A 17,505-nucleotide genomic window follows, 5' to 3' on the forward strand; every position below is an offset into this window, starting at 1 on the left:
TAATGGGATTATTAAACAAAAACGTTTCAGGCGCTGGCGTTAACCTTTTTTAATGCCTAATTAGGTTTTGCAAAGAAATAATTAGATTCTACAGTGCTTACACTGCCTATATTTTCAAATGGCATCTGCAGCAAACACATCACCCTGCGACACCCGTGCCAATAATCTGCGGATATATGCGCCACAGCAGCAGTCAGATGTAAGATTTTAAAACATGTTGGGACCAAATAAGGTGCACTTAAAGGTAAAATAATTATCTAACGCAGGCAATAGGCCAACCTGCAGCGACATGATCCTCTGGCCAACTGCGCCCTCTTGTGGTACTTTGCCAAATAACAAGTTGAATAAAGCAGAGGATCATTTGAACGAAAACAGGAGCACAGGCGTAAATACTCGACACATCTGCTATTTCAAATCGACACTGAAAACACCTGGAAGCTTAATAACATTCTTCGACTGTGAGAAAGCCTATAAGTTTTAAAAAACTTTAAAAAAAAAAGGAGTCAGAGAGTCGTTTTCTGCACGAGAATTGTGGGCGTTGTCCTTGGCGCAGGCGCACTATGCGGCTGTGGCTGTTCAGACGAGATGCCCACAACACACCGTGAATCTCTACAATAGCATCGACTTTATTGATGTCTGGAAACGGGGTGAAGCTAATGGAGACGTGGTCTGCTGTTCTCTGCAAGAAACGCCCAGTTTCTGTCAATTTTCCTACCGCATGCTGTTGTCCATCACATATTCTGGACCTCAACCTTCAATTTTCCTAACCCTGTTGCATATAAAAGGGGGAAATGTCAGCAATTTGTCAGCAAAAGCAAAGCCTGAGTAACATTTCAGAAGTTTTTCTCCCCCTCTGCTACACTGCAATTTTAGGAAATAAAATATTATAAGCACAGAGGGATGAGAAAACCAAGTCTAAGATCAGGAGATAAGATTATCTAAAAGTGAGACTTAACTTGACTGTCTGTTAAAACTAATACCAAACTGTTAATTAAATACCACATGTTCAAACTCAAGCTGTGACTCGTTCTTTACAGATGGAAGGAGTCACAGGAGACATTATCATTAAAAGTATTTCATTTGAAGGCTTCAGGACATTATACTCAGATGTTTCTGAAAGGCTCTTGTAATTGTTTTATGTGGAAATGATTTGGTCTATTGTGTGTTTGAATTGTGTTTTTCACCAGTTTAAATAAAGAAACTAAACTTAACTACATTCCCGAGAACGGTATGCAGGAAGATGCACAGTGAAGTACCATCATACATACGTAGCCAACATAAACAACAAATATACAACAACATACAGAGTCTATATACAGGTCAGACTGTAAACCGTATATGAGTTTTAAGTAGTACAAGGGTTAATGAGAGTGCAAAAAGTGCTGGAATAAATAGTGCACAAGTAAGAAGTTACTTTATCTAGGCGACAGTACATACTGTAGCTTTTAATGTACACTAGGCTATGTGTATGCAGTACATTTAGTCATCATCATGTTCTTACAAAACTGAATACCATCAGGGAGGAACTTATAAGTACAATAGATAGTTTGGCAACATAGAGGTATTGCACAGGTGTTGCTTTCTAAAATCAAAGGTCTATCACCAAATGCAATGTTTTGTTTTGAAATGTTTTTATTGTTTGTTGTATTGTTTTCAGTTGATTTTTTTAAATTTAATTTTAAATGTCTAACTTTATTGTCTAATGTCATGTTGTAGTCCTGTTGAAAAAACAATATTTTGTATCATTATGATGTTGTGCAGGCGCCCTACATGTCATATATATTTTGGGTAACGATGAGCAGGCCTTGCAGTTCATTTTTTTGTCCGCTAGAGGGAAGTGTTGCCTGTGATATACTACCTAAATTCTCGCGATATGTACCTCTCTTCTCGCTCCAGAAGGTCAGCTGAGCAACAGCCTGTCAGTTGCCCGGCACGCAAAGGAACACTTCGACGCTCTTACCCTGGTAAGATATTCGTTTTATTACTCTTACATATATATATATGTATTACACATATATAGTATGTATTATCAAGTAGGAGTATCAAGTCTGTACGGGCCTCTTTAAACAGCCGAAACAGCTACGTTAAGAAAATAACGACATGGCGAGAGGCTAGGTAGCTAACGTTAGCTTGCATGCTAGTAACGATGGTAACAGAATATTCTAGACCCACCTGCTACTAACGTTAGCTGTTAACGTTAGTATCCATGATATACATAAAAATATATAGAGAGGACTTCACTGGTATATAGTCTGGACTGATCAACTCATACCACTGGAAGGGCGTTAGGTTATCCCATTGCCTTTAAACTAATGTTAATCTTTAATTTACCAAAATTAGCGAAGGCTAGGTGAGCTAATGTTCTTATATCTTCCCATTCAAACAGAGCAAATTGAATCCGCAAGTGTCAAAAACCAGACAATTAATTGTCCTGTGAAAGGTTTTCAACAGTCATACATGTAACTGACAAAAGTGTAATATAATTTCTCCTAGGGAGCAATGTTAGTCTTAAGTGTTGGTTGGCCGCAGCTATGGCCGTTTGGAGATGCTACATCCGTGAAACCTGGAAGTGGGATTATGGTGACAATTGATTGAGCTGCAGGAAGCTGTAAAATCCGGTCAGCACCATCAGACCCGTAGCAAACACTCACTTCTATTGCAGGCCATATAGCTGCTACTGGTATCCCATCAAACTTTCATTCATGTTTTGAGCAGTATGAGCATGAAACAGGAACTAAATTGCAGTTTATGTGTTCTTAGAGAGTTTTACACATAACTTGGGGAACCCGCAGAAAACCTGAAATGATGGTCATAGCTAATATTCTATTAGATCAGTGACTGTGTTGCTCTTTCTGTGTAGTGTTGTCATGATTCAGAAATTCACTTGTTTGGAAAACTACTCAGTCATATTATTATAGAAATTGAGGATGTTGTAATTTGTACAACTACTGCATTAAGAAGTAAAAAATTCACTTCATTGTAAATCTTTACACCACTCTTTAGGTCGTTATTCATAAGATAGGTCCCTCAAGAAAAAGCTCAGAAGATATGGATGTGTGTCTCACCTCTGTAAAACCTCAGAAAACAGAAATGCTATAAAACGCATGAGATATTATATTTAGATTGCAACATAGTGATATGCCATTATAAACTAGATTCATTCTTGATGGCATCAAATCACACTTCTGGCCTTTTTTCTTTCTTTTCACTTTGTGTTATTTTTGTTATTCAGTGTCTCTATTGTGGCTTTTTTTTCAATGTACCTTTGTCATTTTATTCAGGTAAAAAGCAATAATTGTTGTATCGGGAGTTTTTGACACGTATTTCCTGATTACTATCCTTATGTTGTTGTAATGACTGTTCTGCATATTTTGCAATAAAGACAAAAAACTCTTCAAAAGGAAAAAAAATCTTTAATGCCATTTCTTCCTGGTTTGCTCAAGTTAGTTAATATCTTTAAGCAAACTAGTAGTTGTCCATACTAAAAAAATTGCCTAACCTAATTGCTGTCCCCTTATCTAAACTATCAATTCATCATCAAACTTGTTGCTCATTAATCACAAATTGATCACTTATTGCTTTATTATCTCTGTTTAATTATTATCAGCAATACCAGAGATGTCAGAAGTCAGAATCTAAAAACTGTCCAATGAAAGAGACTGGTGGAATGTTTTTGATAGTACTGAACCTAACAAGCATTTAGCTAACTCCTGTTTATATGCTTCATAATGTGACTGTTTATTTTTTACAGAAAGACCCACATTCCCAGAGATGGCTGACACCAACCAACAAAGCCCTCCTCCGCAGCCGGGGCCTGTGGTAAGATGGCTGTCTGAAAACTCCTTGCTGCTGTTTCTCACCTTTAGGGTGCAATCTACTGATCCTACAGTTAAAGATACTCATCACAAGCAGTACTACTCTTCTCAGAAAAAAAGTTGTATAGTGTCCTCTGTGGCTTTCTAAAGTTTAATAAAGTAATGGCTTGAGATTTTTTAACAGAAAGCCTGCATTGCAAATAAGGGGCTGTGGTTGTGGGTGTGGAAAAGACTTAACAACACACAATTAAGTTGTATCACTGAAACTGTAGCTACCAGTGTTTTTGGAGCTTTGCACATCGTAAAAGTCAGGGTATTTGGCCTCTGCTTCATTGATTTTTGACTATGCTGTTTTTAATCTGCCTCTTGCACAGCAACAGGTCACAGTTGTTAAATGAAGCTGAGGTATGTTTTGATTATATGAATTTTAAATATTGGTACATTTACAACCTTTTTTTCATTCCTCAAACTGTCAGTTTATGTCGAATAGCCGTACTTTGGTGATGTCATCTGAGGCAGCAGGTTCTTTGATGAGGTACAGCAGCATCTTATGACCTGACTTCTGATGAACCGGTGGTAAAATTAACTGTGAGATTGAATTAAGTTGTTTTTTAATTTGGCTAGTTTATGCTGAGAGAACCACAGTGAACCGTCAGTGATTCAGTTTTCAGTATACATGAGAAAGCAGACCAGGCTCATCCTGTCATTTCAAATGCCCAAATTCTAAAACAGCGCATCGTACCAGCTTATAGAAATGACCCAGCTCTTTGTCTGGATCACAGTTAACACTGTACATCCTTCACACATGTTGTTATGTCACATTTATAATATTTCCTTTCTACTTTTAGATGCCTGAATCTCTTAAGCTTAATTTTTTTTCCTCTTTCCTCCACAGCAATTTTTAATGACCAACAAGCTGGAAACTGCAATGTGGCTGTCACGGCTCTTCACTGTCTACTGCTCCATAATGTTTATTTTACCAATTTTGGGGTGAGTGCACTCAGTGGCTCTTTGTTAACATACTGACAACTAACATCACTGCACTGCCTTCACCTCATTCTCCTTTCTGTCAGCCTGAGTAGATATAATATTTGTCATTGCTCATGTTTTTCAGACCATATGCAGCAGCAAACTTCTATCAGAGAGCCTTGTTAGCGAACGCCCTCACCAGTGCTCTACGCTTGCATCAAAGGCTTCCACGCTTCCAGCTGAGCAGAGCTTTCCTGGCCCAGGCTCTTCAAGAGGACAGCTGCCATTACCTGCTCTACTCACTCATCCTGGTCAACTCCTACCCCATCACAAGTATCCTTTCACCTTGAAATATACAGAAAAAGATAAATGTATAGTGCTGTTGACAGTAATTCTCCATATTTGGTTAAAATAGCGAAAGCATACTGAATACAAGACAGCTTTTTGTGAGGTTTCCATTGAGTTGATGATGTTTTAAGTTGAGTTCTGATTGGACTGCATGGTTATGTTCCTTTAAATAATAGATGTGCTACTTTATTGCCTCAGATGCAGCTACAATGCTAAATTGCAGTAGTTTGTGGAAGTATTTTGTCATTTTAAAAAATTGTATATTTAATTCTAAGGTTCTCTTCAAATTTGAGCATTTTTTCTTTCTAATTTAATGCTAATTTTCCCGTAAATTTCTATTGTGCTTGTTGTGATTCTTTTTTTCCCCTAGACTGTCTAAGGTTTCTCTTCTGTCCTCTTGGACTGCATTTACAAGCACTTAAGTAACCATGTCACAGTTACATTTATTCAGTGAGCTGATTTTCAACTGTCATGTAAATGAGAAACCTAGTTTAGGGGAGTAGGGGATTAGTGAAACCTGATTTTCCAAGGTAGATTTTTCCTGAAGAACACCAATGTCTTTGCCATGTATATAGGTAACTGGCTAAGTGTACATTGCAGCCAAAGTAGTGTATTTAGAGTAAGTCTGTCCAAAGTCCAACTAAAACTGAGACTAACACAAAGCGGCCTGTATAAGTGTAAAATAAATCACTTTCCATCTCTGGACATTTGACTATTTGTCAGCCAAAAAAAGGTCAGGAAGCAGCCTCTTCTATTACTATACAGCCAAAATTAGTGAGACGTGCTTCCAGAATAAATTAGAGGGGGAGTAATACAGTTAGTGATCTGTAAATGTGTCCAATTACCATAAGCTGATTTCTCTGAGAAACCTGGTCACTGAAGTGCATGAAAATGCACTGACTTTGATAACATGGGTACATTCCATACATTTACTGGTTCCCATTAATATAACAAGACAGTGCATGATGTATTGCATTCAGGGTTTTGTGAGGATTCACCATATAGTAAATGCTTAAGTATCACAAAATCCCATGATTTTGACCGTTAAAACATATCATCATGCTCTAGTAATCAGATTGAACTGTGGGAGGTTTGTGCTGTCATTTCATTTTGATCTTTAACACCTGCATCCAGTGAGTATCTTCCCAGTCTTCCTCTTCTCCTTGCTTCATGCAACTACCTATACAAAGAAAGTCCTTGATGTGAGTATGAAGCAGCAGTCACCTGCTGCAACTTTTAATGTTTATTTATTAAAATGTCTGACAGAAAGCCATTTGCAGAATATTATTTAACACCAAGGTGGGGCATTACCACCAGCCAAATGGTGTTTTAATTATCTACTCCATCAACCAGCTATTGCTCAGGGACCCAAACTCAACCAAAAAATCTAATAAAAACTGATGATTGATAATGTGATTTTACATTTACTTCTCTGTATCAGTATTTCTTGTAAACTCTGCGCCTCACTGAAAACTTAACAACAGCTTTTGTTGTGTTGTTATCTTTCTTTGCAGTCCATGGGCCCCAGCAGCCTGATGTTCATCAGAAACCTCCTGGATAAACTAACAGCTAATCAGCAGAACATCCTGAAGTTCATTGCCTGCAATGAGATCTTCTTGATGCCAGCCACTGTTTTCATGCTCTTCAGGTATTCGCTCATGACTGAAGTCAAAAGTTGTTTATTGTCAGGAGACATTGCAGATCCTTTATCTACCTATACACTCACCAAGCTCTTTATTATTACTAACACTGTGTAGGACCTCCCTTTGTTCTCATAACTCCCTCAGTTCTTTGTGGCATGGATCCCACATTCCTGAGATTCCATGTTGAAATGACTACATCACATGATTACTGCTGATTAGTATTTATTAGTATTTATTATTTACAATATATTTATTTACAACATTTCAAAAAATGCACAACAAATATGGTTTGAGTTTATTATTCTTGTTTATTTTTTTATTGAAATATTGAACAATTCACAATTGTGTAGTGTCAGCTTTGTTTTATTCATGTTACCTTGTCAACAGTGGCCAAGGAAGCTTGCTGCTGCCTTTCATTTACTACCGATTCCTCACTCTCCGCTACACATCCAGAAGAAACCCATATTGCCGGTAAGATGTTTAATGATACAATATTATCACAAAATATTATCATGTAAATGATAATATACAACAAGACAGTCATGATTGCAAGGTCAGCCCAAGCAGTTTGAAGAACATCTAAAACTTTTGAAATAATTTTGTTTCTTTCACTGCTGCTACACTGAGACATTCATCATTTGACACAGAAAAGTTTAAAATTATTGTATAGCAAATCAAAAATAAATTAAAACACCAAAAGGAAAGGTATGTTAAAATAGAATAGAAATGTCACACACGTGGGAACCAATAATTTGGCAGCACTGATATTATCAGTCAACATCAGCTCATCTCAGACAAAGTAGAGCTGTATCAGCATATATTGACCAAAAAGTTAACAGGAAATTTTAGTATGCCAGACATGCTTGAGGTATATCAGAAACTGTGTCACCAGCACATGAGAGTGCATTGTGTATTTTTGAACTGTAAAATCCAATATTGGTCAGCCTTTACTGCATATGTTGTGCATGACAGGGGAAATACTCTGGCATATGAACCCAATAATTCAAAAGGATGAGAAAAAACAAGTAGATAATGTCACCAAAATTATTTATTGGATCAAGGACATCTGCCAGATTATTGAAATCAGGCTTGACTTTAAATTAAACAGTGTGCTACAGGTTATCATTTTTCCCCCCAAATTGATAGCAAACTAAATAGTATTCCAAAACAAATACAATTTAATTTGTTCTTGAAAAAACAGGCAAAAATGTCTTTTTACTGAAATGTAATTTCATTTGAAATGAAATGCACTAGATGTCTCGATTAAGTGATTTTACCTGATATAACAAATGACAAATGTAAGATGAACTTTACTTGGCTGTGAGAGTTGAGTATTAAACATGTCTTCTCTCCACCTCAGCACCTTGTTCACAGAGCTGCGAATTCTTCTGGAACACTTCATCATGAAACCTGCCTGTCCTGCCTTCTTCAGGAGGATGTGCCTCAGCAGTATCGCCTTCATCAGCCGCCTCGCCCCCACGGGGGTCTGATCACACTATGTAAAAGTTTTGTTTTCTTTATATTATGTTTTTCCACCATTTAGGATGTGACTTAAACTCTGATGGGGACAGACAATGCCATCAACAGAAGGAACTGTTTTCTGAATGTCAGCTTTACAGCCTGTGCTCCAACTTCTCTGTATATTTGAGTACAGTTGAAGAGCAGCCAGTAATGCACTGAAGTCTCATGGTGATATTTCTTTTCCCATGTTCCTAATGTGACCTCATTCAAGCAGTGGACACCCCTCACTTTGTTTCGTTCACTGAAAGGAGCACAGTAAACATCAACTGTGTTCGGCTGTTATCGGCTGTTGTTGTACTCTCCTTTATGTCCTTATTTATTCATGAAAATTGCTTATTCTGTGATGAAACATTAACATTCTGAGATTAGTAACTTAAATGAAAATGTTCTTATACATTATTAAAATTGTTCTTTTTTAAATAATCATGTGCTTGAATGGATGGAGATGAGGTTTGTTTGCAGTTTCTACCTAGTCTAATTTCTTTTTTAATGCGCAAAGCATCTGATGTTCTAAGTTGTCTGAATGCCTAACTTTAAATGTATTCTACCATTGCCATCATTTAACAACATGTAAAATCTATGTAGCTATGATGTCAAAATGGGTGTTGAATTGAGAAACAAGATACCTGCTGTATTTTATAGAATATTTTATGGTACCAGCCATTTTTCAGTTTGAAACGAATTGCACAATGCATGTCATGCTTATGAATGCATTCTGGCCTTGTTTCTCAGTTTGAAAACTGTTTTGAATTTGCTTTGTTCATTTCTTTGTTGCTCGTGTAGGTTTCCTGCTTACTGCATGCTATTATTATTATTATTTTTTTTCTGCCATGTTAAATGTGTTTATTTGCCTACAAACAAACCACATTTTTATGACAAGAATAAAATGATCTCTTAATTAAAACAATAAAATATGAAAGTGATGTGTTTTTGTGCTTATTTTTGTTGTGATTACTGTAGTTGTTGATGGCATAATTGTGAACTAATTTGAAAGGGATATGTACCACAGCATCTGCTTTTCATGGACACACAACAATTTCCTTGCTTACAACTATTATAACAATCTACTCAAGATCAATTTACAGGTCCATTTAACGGGCCTCACCAACGGATATAACTATACAGTTTATTTTTTCTTTCCAAAAATGCGTTGTAGGGTACCTGGTGCATATTACAACAAACATGCACTAAGGAATATTAAATGAAACGATACTGAGCATCACTACAAAACGGGAAAAATCAAGGTGTATTTATGGGGAACGAATCAACCAATCAGGCCACAGTTTCAACTTTTGTCATTCAGTCACATCCAATGGTGTGATAGCTTGTTGCGGCTCACGCGTTGCCTTTAGCAACGGGCAACTGCGTTTACCTGGGACTCAAGCAAGCGCTGCATTGACAGTTGGTCATAATACTCGCGTTTAATGAGGTTTCGATGCTACTTTACGACATATAGTGGAGTCGGTTTGATTCAGGTGTTTTTTATTTCGGTAATTTTTTAAACGATCTTTTTCTTCCTTTCAAAGTAGACAGTTGGCGTGCGGATAAATCGTGTTAGCCAATTAGCTTGCTAGCTAACGTTAGCACGACGAGCTAATCCCCTTGCTGTCGATAATCCCAGTCTCTCTCCACTATCATTATTGTCTTGTAATTCGGACGGAAATTTTAGCGACAAGTTGTGTATGTCATACGGCTATGGTGGACTACAGCTAAGGATCCCTGCAGATTTATAGACGTATAACTTACTTGGAAGATTTGCACCAGACTTTCCTCTCCCTCTAAGATAAGATACCCAGTTGAGAAAGAAGATGGAGCTCCACCTAAATCGAATTGATTATATTCAGGTAACAAGAAGTTAAGTCTGCAGTTGGATCAGGTTTATGTTGGTCTTTCAGGAGAAACTGATTTTTGATCATTTGAAATGACTCTGTTACTAGTATTCTGTTGATCTTGTGTTTGTTTGTAAGCATGTAATTTTTTAATGTTCTTATATTGTATTAATTTTTGCTAAAGCTTTTTTTTTCTCTCAGCCAAATGTCTATTGACAGTGACATCTTTTAAATTCCTTCATAAAGCACACTTTTAACGGACAGCCTTTCCAGATTTTATTTATTTATTTTATTTATTTGTTTTTTCCTCCAGTTTTAATCTCCTATTTATTATTCATTTTATCTTACATCACTGAATTGGTTTGATTCTTTTATCTTTTAATTGTAATCCAAAACAGTAAAATGACCTCGGCCCTAAATAAATTCATGTCACTTTCCTCCTCTGTGCAGTAAGTTTTCCTTTCCCTCTGTTTTAATACATGATCTTCTTTCTACTCACAGGTTGGCGTGACCTCTCAGAAAACTATGAGGCTTCTCCCAGCATTGGGAAAAAAGGCAACCCAAAAGGTATAATTAATGTCAGAGCAATACCAGCGCCTAACTACTAACCTCAACTTATTAAAGTTAGTGATGTGTTTGCTTTGTTTTTGTTTTTTTTCAGCTCTTTAATATACAGCCTAATGGTGTTTGATTGATGTCTCTTTCTTTTAGGTTGCTATTGGTGATCATGATGGTATATTGACATGTTTTGGGATGAAGAAGGGCGAAGCAGTGGTGTGTATCTTGGTTAAGATTTTTCTTTCGTAATTGTACAGTGAGTTGGATCTTAAAGTGTTGTATTTCCATTTCTAATGGCAAAAAATTCACTCTCTATTTCAGCCAGTTTTTAAAACACTTCCAGGGCAGAAAATAGCCAGAATGGACCTTGGAGGAGCTGTGGGAACTCCACAGGAGAAGATCTTTGTTTGTTCAGGTTCCCAGGTCCGAGGATTCACCAAGAAAGGCAAACAGTTCCTCACCTTTGAAGCCAACCTCACTGAGACCATTAATGCCATGTATGAGCTGCCTCTGCCCATTTCTACCTACTTACACTGCTTGATTGACTTGTGCAGAGCTGTGTGATTTTTACGTCACTGATTGTTGTTGGTTCCCTCTTTTCCAGGCATGTCTCAGGCGCTGACCTTTTTGTTTGTGCAAGTTACATCTATAACCACTACTGTGACTGCAAGGATCAGGACTACTATCTCTCTGGAGACAAAATCAATGATATCACATGTTTGTCCTCAGAGAACCTGACTCGCCTTGTCCCAGTCTTGGCTTGTCAAGATCGGGTTCTCAGAGTCTTGCAGGTAAACCAAGCTTATATTTGCTGTTCTGATTGTTCTACCTCAAACAATCAGAGACTTATTTTTGACGTGTTGTTTTATTCTGTAGGGATCTGAGCTTGCCTATGAGATTGAAGTCCCTGGCCCTCCATCTGTCTTGGAATTGTACAACAAAGATGGAGGCAAGTGAACTTCTCTGTGTGCTGTGTATCAGAAAGTTAAAACATAAGATTGCTTTATACAGAGCAGATCCAACATGATGTCAGTGATTTCTCTACAGGAGAGGAAATCCTCTATGGAACTACAGATGGTAAAATAGGATTGGTTCAGATCGGTGAGTGCTCAGCCGCAACCAAATGGGAGATTGACAACGACAAAAAGAAAGGAGGTATGTTGTTAATGGGACCATACCAGAGGGCTGCATGTTTTTGCTAATGAGATATAAATCTGTGTTACATTAATGCCAACCATCTTCCACAGCATATGTGAAATTGAAATTAAATTGCAGGATATGGGTAAACCATGATGTGTCCAAGCATTCTCATACAGCGTAGACCAGTATGTTTTCTTATTCTTTATTATTTTGACTCAACCTTTCACAGCACTGTTACTCTTTTCCTGTCCCCATCAGGAATTCTCTGCATTGACACTTATGACATTATTGGAGACGGAGTGAATGACATTCTGGTGGGCAGAGATGATGGGACGGTAGAGGTTTATGGTTTCGACAGCTCCAGTGAGCCCACATTACGTTTTGATCATGTAGGTTTATGCCTGGCACATTTAATCAAAACTGAAATGTTCACTGACTCCAGTTTTTCATTCCAATAATTTGAATTTTTCCAAAAATTACTAATACTACTATTAATAACTCTCCATCCATTGAGATCACAACTTTTATTACAGCTTCAGATTTTTTCAGTATCATACAGCTGTAGATAGCGTGCAGTAGCATACCTGCTGTTTAGCTTAACAGCAGAAAAAACAAGTGTGTATATCTGTGCAGTACTTTCCTAGTACCAGATACAGAACAAGTCCATTGTCTTTTTCAGTATTACATGAAATATATTGATCAAAGCCCTCACTCACTGACAGCCATGGTTTCTTCCCTTCAGATACTATCAGAGAGCGTGACTTCCATCCAGGGTGGCTGCGTGGGGAAAGAATCTTATGATGAGGTCTTAACTGCCACTTACACAGGTTAGGCAAAAAAATAAATTCAAAACAATATGCTTACTGTTTCCAGATTTCTCTCAGAGAAGAATATGTGTCTGTTGTCCTGCCTGTCCAACTGTCTGTCTATCTGCATGACTCCATTCTTGATTGAGAGACAATTTCTTGGACTGTCTGATATGTAGTATGTGTTACTTAAAACCCAGCAGTTAATGTTAAAATACGAAGTAATTGACATACACAGCATATTCTGAGTAACTGCCATGGCCTCCTCCAGGATGGGTGACTGGTTTGACCACTGAGCCCCAGAAGGCTGAGGCCGGTCCCGGAGACGAGGTCAGGATGAGTAAAGAGACCCAGTCTAAAGTAGAAGCACTCAGGTATCATCAAAAAACCTCTTCCTTCAACTATACAGTATGCTCTTGTTCCTGTCATGTGTTTGACTTTCTATATATGCAATAGTTAAGGAAAACATTTCAAAACAAATCCATTCCTCAGGTCAGTATATGGTTCATTTTCAGGGCAGAGCTGGAGCAGCTGCAGGTCAAAGTCTTGCAGGGACGAGAGCAATACCAGCAGACCTCTCAGTCGAGCACAGCCGTCTCTGCTGTACCCGTCTTCAGCATTAATGACAAGTTCAATCTCTGTCAGGATGATGCCAGCTACAGCCTCACACTAGAGGTGCAGACTGCCATCGACAATCTGCTGCTCCAGGTAAACAAGCAATAAGTCCCTATTGTTACGATCCCTGGTGACAGGTAAACTTAAAGACTTAAAGCCAATGTTGCAGATGTAAACATGCAAAATGTAAGATTAACTTAAAGTTGAATCTCCTATGCAGAGTGATGTCCCCATAGACCTGCTGGATGTGGACAAAAACTCAGCTGTTGTCAGTTTCAGTGAATGTGACTCAGAGGTGAGCTGACTCTTTCTACACAGAACAAACACACTGTGCAAATACAGTAAAGTCTCAAACCTGCTGCTGCCGGAGGCTTCACTCTCATCCCCTGTTTGCAGCAGCCGAATGGGAACTTCCTCCTGGCCACCTACAGATGTCAGGCTAACACCACCAGACTTGAGCTCAAGGTAACAAGTGCATAAAAACTTCAGGGCCTCACTTTTAATAATGCATATGTCATAGTGGGCCATCTTTTTGTGTCATTACGAGTGCTTGAGGAGACAGACAGTACTCAGCTGTGTATTATGATAGTTGCACCACCACTTTACCCATAATCACATCAGAAACTTTCATGTAGATGCTGCATATTTAATTGCCTTTAGTTGACTTGCTTCCATTATTCGTGGTAGGATGTACTGTGAAAAGATAATGTGTTTCGTCTATAATAATCTGTTTTCATAGGTGAGGTCCATTGAGGGACAATATGGCACCCTGCAGGCCTACATTACCCCCAGACTGCAACCCAAGACCTGCCAGGTCCGCCAGTACCAGGTCAAACCTCTGTCCCTCCACCAGCGCACACACAGCATAGACCAAGACAGGTAAAGACCGCAACTTAACTGTCTGATGGAGTGAAGATACAAATCAATTAGATGAAGACTAGAATTAGGTAATCTAATCATACCTTGAAGTTGTCATTCTTGTGTTTTTCAAAACTCCAGTGCAAAGGTTTGGATAGTTTGATGCTGTGAATCAGGTTCCAGACTTTTCAAACACTTCCCACATCACTGATTTGTTGATTTATGAGTGAAGTGACATGAAATGGTAATTTGGTCTGATTATCAAGTTGCTGGAATGATGGATAAGTCTGAATTAAGAGCCACAAGATCATTAATTATAACAAACAAAACTAATATATTGCATGATGTTATACTAAAAATAGTATTTGAATCATAACATTTCATTAAAGAAGCTAAAACTTTTAAAGGTCTCACACCAAACCCTGGACTATTTCAAAGAGTCCTTTAATAATGAATGCCAACAGGTTGCGTTTTTTGTTTTGTTTTGTTTGTTTAATCATTTAACATAACAATGCCGTAGTAGTGTCATATAAGTTATCTTTAAGTTTTTTTACTCCTGATTTTGACGTTACAAAAAATTTTTGTCTATCTCTTACTTCCCTCTGTCTCTACCTCTGTCTGTCTAACAGGCCAATGAATAGGCTCAGTCTGGTGGGACAGTTCAGTTTTGCAGAGATCCACTCCTGGGTTGTCTTCTGTTTGCCAGAAGTGCCTGAGAAAACACCAGCAGGAGACAGCATCACTTTTTATTTCCATAACACTTTCCTTGGCACACAGCTTGAAGCCAACTACTGGTAAACACAAGCACACAGTAGAAAGCATTGCATACACAGTAAAGGTGTAGAAAGAATGAGATAACTGACAAGCGGTTATAACATTTCTTATCCTGCCCTGAGTCTTAAAATGTTTTATTTATATTTTACATAATGTTTCCACAGTTCCTTTAAAATGTTCAGTGGTGACTTGTGTTATATTTACTTGGACCAAACATGCCTTTTCTGTATTTGTAATTTTAGCAAAGGAGAGGGTCACTTCAGGTCAGACAACATCTCAACCATCTCCATACTAAGTGATGTCCTTTCTAAAGAAGCTACCAAGAGGAAAATCAATCTCAACATTTCATATGGTTGGTGAATTGTTAATGTATTTCAGTGTTTGTTTCACTCATTGATCAATAGTATTAAATCTTGCTCAAATTGCCTTTTGTTTGATTATTTATCTTCCAGATATCAACGATGACTCTGTGAGCCACACCCTTAAAATGATCCATCCAAAGCTGGAGTACCAGTTGTTGCTGGCCAGAAAGGTTCAGCTTATTGATGCTCTTAAAGTAAGCATTGGTTCAATTTTAAATGTACCAAAAGCTGAAATGTACAGAAAGACTTAAACAGCACCTGGTGCTATCCTCTGTGAGTCTGGTGTTTCTTTTTTCTGCAAATAACTAGACAAACTTAAATAAACATCGGGTCAGGCACTCAGAGTGAGAATTAATCCATGTGTCCTAAATCAATACTACATGCTAATTCTAAATATATTGAGGATGGTGTGTGTTCAAACTAGACAAAAAGTCGTTTTAAGGTCCCATATTGCAGAGAGTGGTCAGTCTGTTCCTGAGTTTGCCAGCTAGAGGACGTGTCAGGAAGCCATTATATAATTGCGCAGTCTTTCCAAGGAAAGTAACATTAGAGATCAGTGGCTAAGGTTTATATTTATATAATACCCGAGTAATTTAGTCAGAATTTGATTGTCTGTTCAGCTAATTTCAGCACTAACTGACCATTGCCATTTACATTTACTGGTAAGTTTTATCAAGCTACGGTAGTAGGCTACGATCTGTTACCTGTGGTTGGGCTGGCTGTGCATCACTCAGAAAACAGTCAGCTAATCAGAATAAAAGCTCAAAGACCTATGCAAAATGCCCTGTTGTTGAGAAGTGGGAGAGAGGAGATGTAAAACTATATTGTGATGATTTTTGGTACTTAAAACCACAATTGTATGTTCTTCTGAATGTCAAAAAATTAATAATGAAACATTGGAGAAGTGGAAAATATGAAACCTTTAATGTGATCACATACAGCTAAATCATCACTGCTTCATTGCTTATGTTATGTTTGACTTACCTCACCACCACTTCTCTTTTTGGCAGGAGCTTCAGGTTCATGAGGGCAATGCTGACTTCCTCATCCCAGAGTATCGCAACATCCTGGATGAGTCTGCTAATCTCCTCGAGGAGTACAAAAAGCAGCCAGCGCACCTTGAGAGGCTTTATGGTACGGTATCTAGTCACTTTTAACTTTCTCCAACTCTCTCATCCAGAGCCTTTAAGTATTAGCTTAATGGTTGTGATGGTAACATTTTATTTTATTTTTTTTTCTTTCCTGTAGGAATGATCACAGATCTCTTCATTGACAAATTCAAGTTCAAAGGCCAGAATGTGAAAACCAAGGTGTCCTCGTTACTGGAGATACTCGATAATTATGACTTAAATTCTCTGTTAGACTTTTTCAATGAGGCGTGATGTCATCCAGTTGAGAGGATAGATTTATTTATTTACTTGTCTTTGAGGGTCTTTATTTGTGCTATTTTTGTATTGTAAATACAAAGATTCTGTTTTATGATAGTTGATACAAGTGTCACAATGTCATGTTGTCCTACTGTCATTTAGATACTGTTTGTCCTAACTATCATGTACAATGTTTAAATATTGATGTTTTTTGATAGCATCTAAAAACAAAGGTGGTGATTAATAAACCTCTAGAAGGTTACCAGGATGGTGCAGGTTTTTCTTTCTATTAGCTGCTTGGGTTGAGGTTTGAAATTTTAGTTACCAAGTGTAAACCATATAAAAGCATGTGATGTGTTGTTTTGTTTTGCTTTGTTTTTTATCATAAGATTGTCAATTACCCCTCTTAAAATCAAAATTATATCTTATTTATAACCATTGTAAAATTCATCATTCAGGAGGTTGTTACTGGTCTGAATTTCCAGGGCCTGATATGTATTACTTATTCATCTGTACCATAGATTTCTGTAGATTTTCCCCACCCCCACCAACTCAGCAACAGCACAAATAATAACAAACAACACACCCAGTCAATGTTCTGCAACAAAAACAAAAGCTATTTTCTTGTAAGACAAAAAAGCAATACAAAGCACAAAAAAGAGAGTTCACACCAGCTAGTCCCCAAAAACATATACTACCAACTAACTGAATAAATTCCTTTCATTTTCTCTTAATCAGCCGATCATCTTTTCTCATACAAATATGCGATAGACAGAAGAATTTGATAGACAGTGATGCATCATGCAGTACGTGATTTACAAGAAAATATACATTATTGTGAAATTAGTCATTCTGCAAAATGAGCACATTTACCAAGTATATATTGATGTCTGTACTTTT

The 17,505-nt window shown here is 37.6% G+C and overlaps 2 protein-coding genes across 2 annotated transcripts; both read left to right on the forward strand.

Annotated features, from left to right (window-relative positions):
- Positions 1–1,889: 1,889 nt before the first annotated feature.
- Positions 1,890–9,219, forward strand: tmem33 (transmembrane protein 33). Its single transcript, XM_071458006.1, has 8 exons — positions 1,890–1,964; positions 3,752–3,819; positions 4,711–4,805; positions 4,930–5,117; positions 6,267–6,334; positions 6,647–6,780; positions 7,163–7,246; positions 8,136–9,219. The coding sequence occupies exons 2-8, from the start codon at positions 3,772–3,774 to the stop codon at positions 8,263–8,265; spliced, it is 747 nt and encodes a 248-aa protein (XP_071314107.1). The 5' UTR covers positions 1,890–1,964; positions 3,752–3,771; the 3' UTR covers positions 8,266–9,219.
- Positions 9,220–9,641: 422 nt separating this feature from the next.
- On the forward strand, positions 9,642–16,969 carry bbs7 (Bardet-Biedl syndrome 7). Its single transcript, XM_071457896.1, has 19 exons — positions 9,642–10,140; positions 10,627–10,692; positions 10,837–10,899; positions 11,005–11,180; positions 11,288–11,474; positions 11,560–11,632; positions 11,731–11,838; positions 12,082–12,212; positions 12,566–12,650; positions 12,901–13,003; positions 13,145–13,337; positions 13,465–13,539; positions 13,641–13,709; positions 13,984–14,123; positions 14,732–14,896; positions 15,119–15,228; positions 15,329–15,432; positions 16,249–16,372; positions 16,487–16,969. Exons 1-19 carry the CDS (start codon positions 10,105–10,107, stop codon positions 16,618–16,620), a joined length of 2,142 nt encoding a protein of 713 aa, XP_071313997.1. The 5' UTR covers positions 9,642–10,104; the 3' UTR covers positions 16,621–16,969.
- Positions 16,970–17,505: the final 536 nt, after the last annotated feature.

The sequence above is a fragment of the Trachinotus anak genome, unplaced genomic scaffold, assembly GCF_046630095.1.
Source record: "Trachinotus anak isolate AG129_WGS33_773 ecotype Australia unplaced genomic scaffold, CSIRO_AGI_Tana_v1 ptg000021l, whole genome shotgun sequence".
Taxonomy (NCBI): Eukaryota; Metazoa; Chordata; class Actinopteri; order Carangiformes; family Carangidae; genus Trachinotus; species Trachinotus anak.

Bases quoted from the DNA above. Each gene is read 5' to 3' on its own strand.
- tmem33 (XM_071458006.1), top strand. From the start codon at position 3,772: ATGGCTGACACCAACCAACAAAGCCCTCCTCCGCAGCCGGGGCCTGTG. The intron at 3,820-4,710 runs GTAAGATGGCTG...TTTCCTCCACAG, and splicing joins CTCCGCAGCCGGGGCCTGTG to CAATTTTTAATGACCAACAA. The intron at 6,335-6,646 runs GTGAGTATGAAG...CTTTCTTTGCAG, and splicing joins ATACAAAGAAAGTCCTTGAT to TCCATGGGCCCCAGCAGCCT.
- bbs7 (XM_071457896.1), top strand. From the start codon at position 10,105: ATGGAGCTCCACCTAAATCGAATTGATTATATTCAG. The intron at 10,693-10,836 runs GTATAATTAATG...TCTTTCTTTTAG, and splicing joins GAAAAAAGGCAACCCAAAAG to GTTGCTATTGGTGATCATGA. The intron at 11,475-11,559 runs GTAAACCAAGCT...TTTATTCTGTAG, and splicing joins GGGTTCTCAGAGTCTTGCAG to GGATCTGAGCTTGCCTATGA.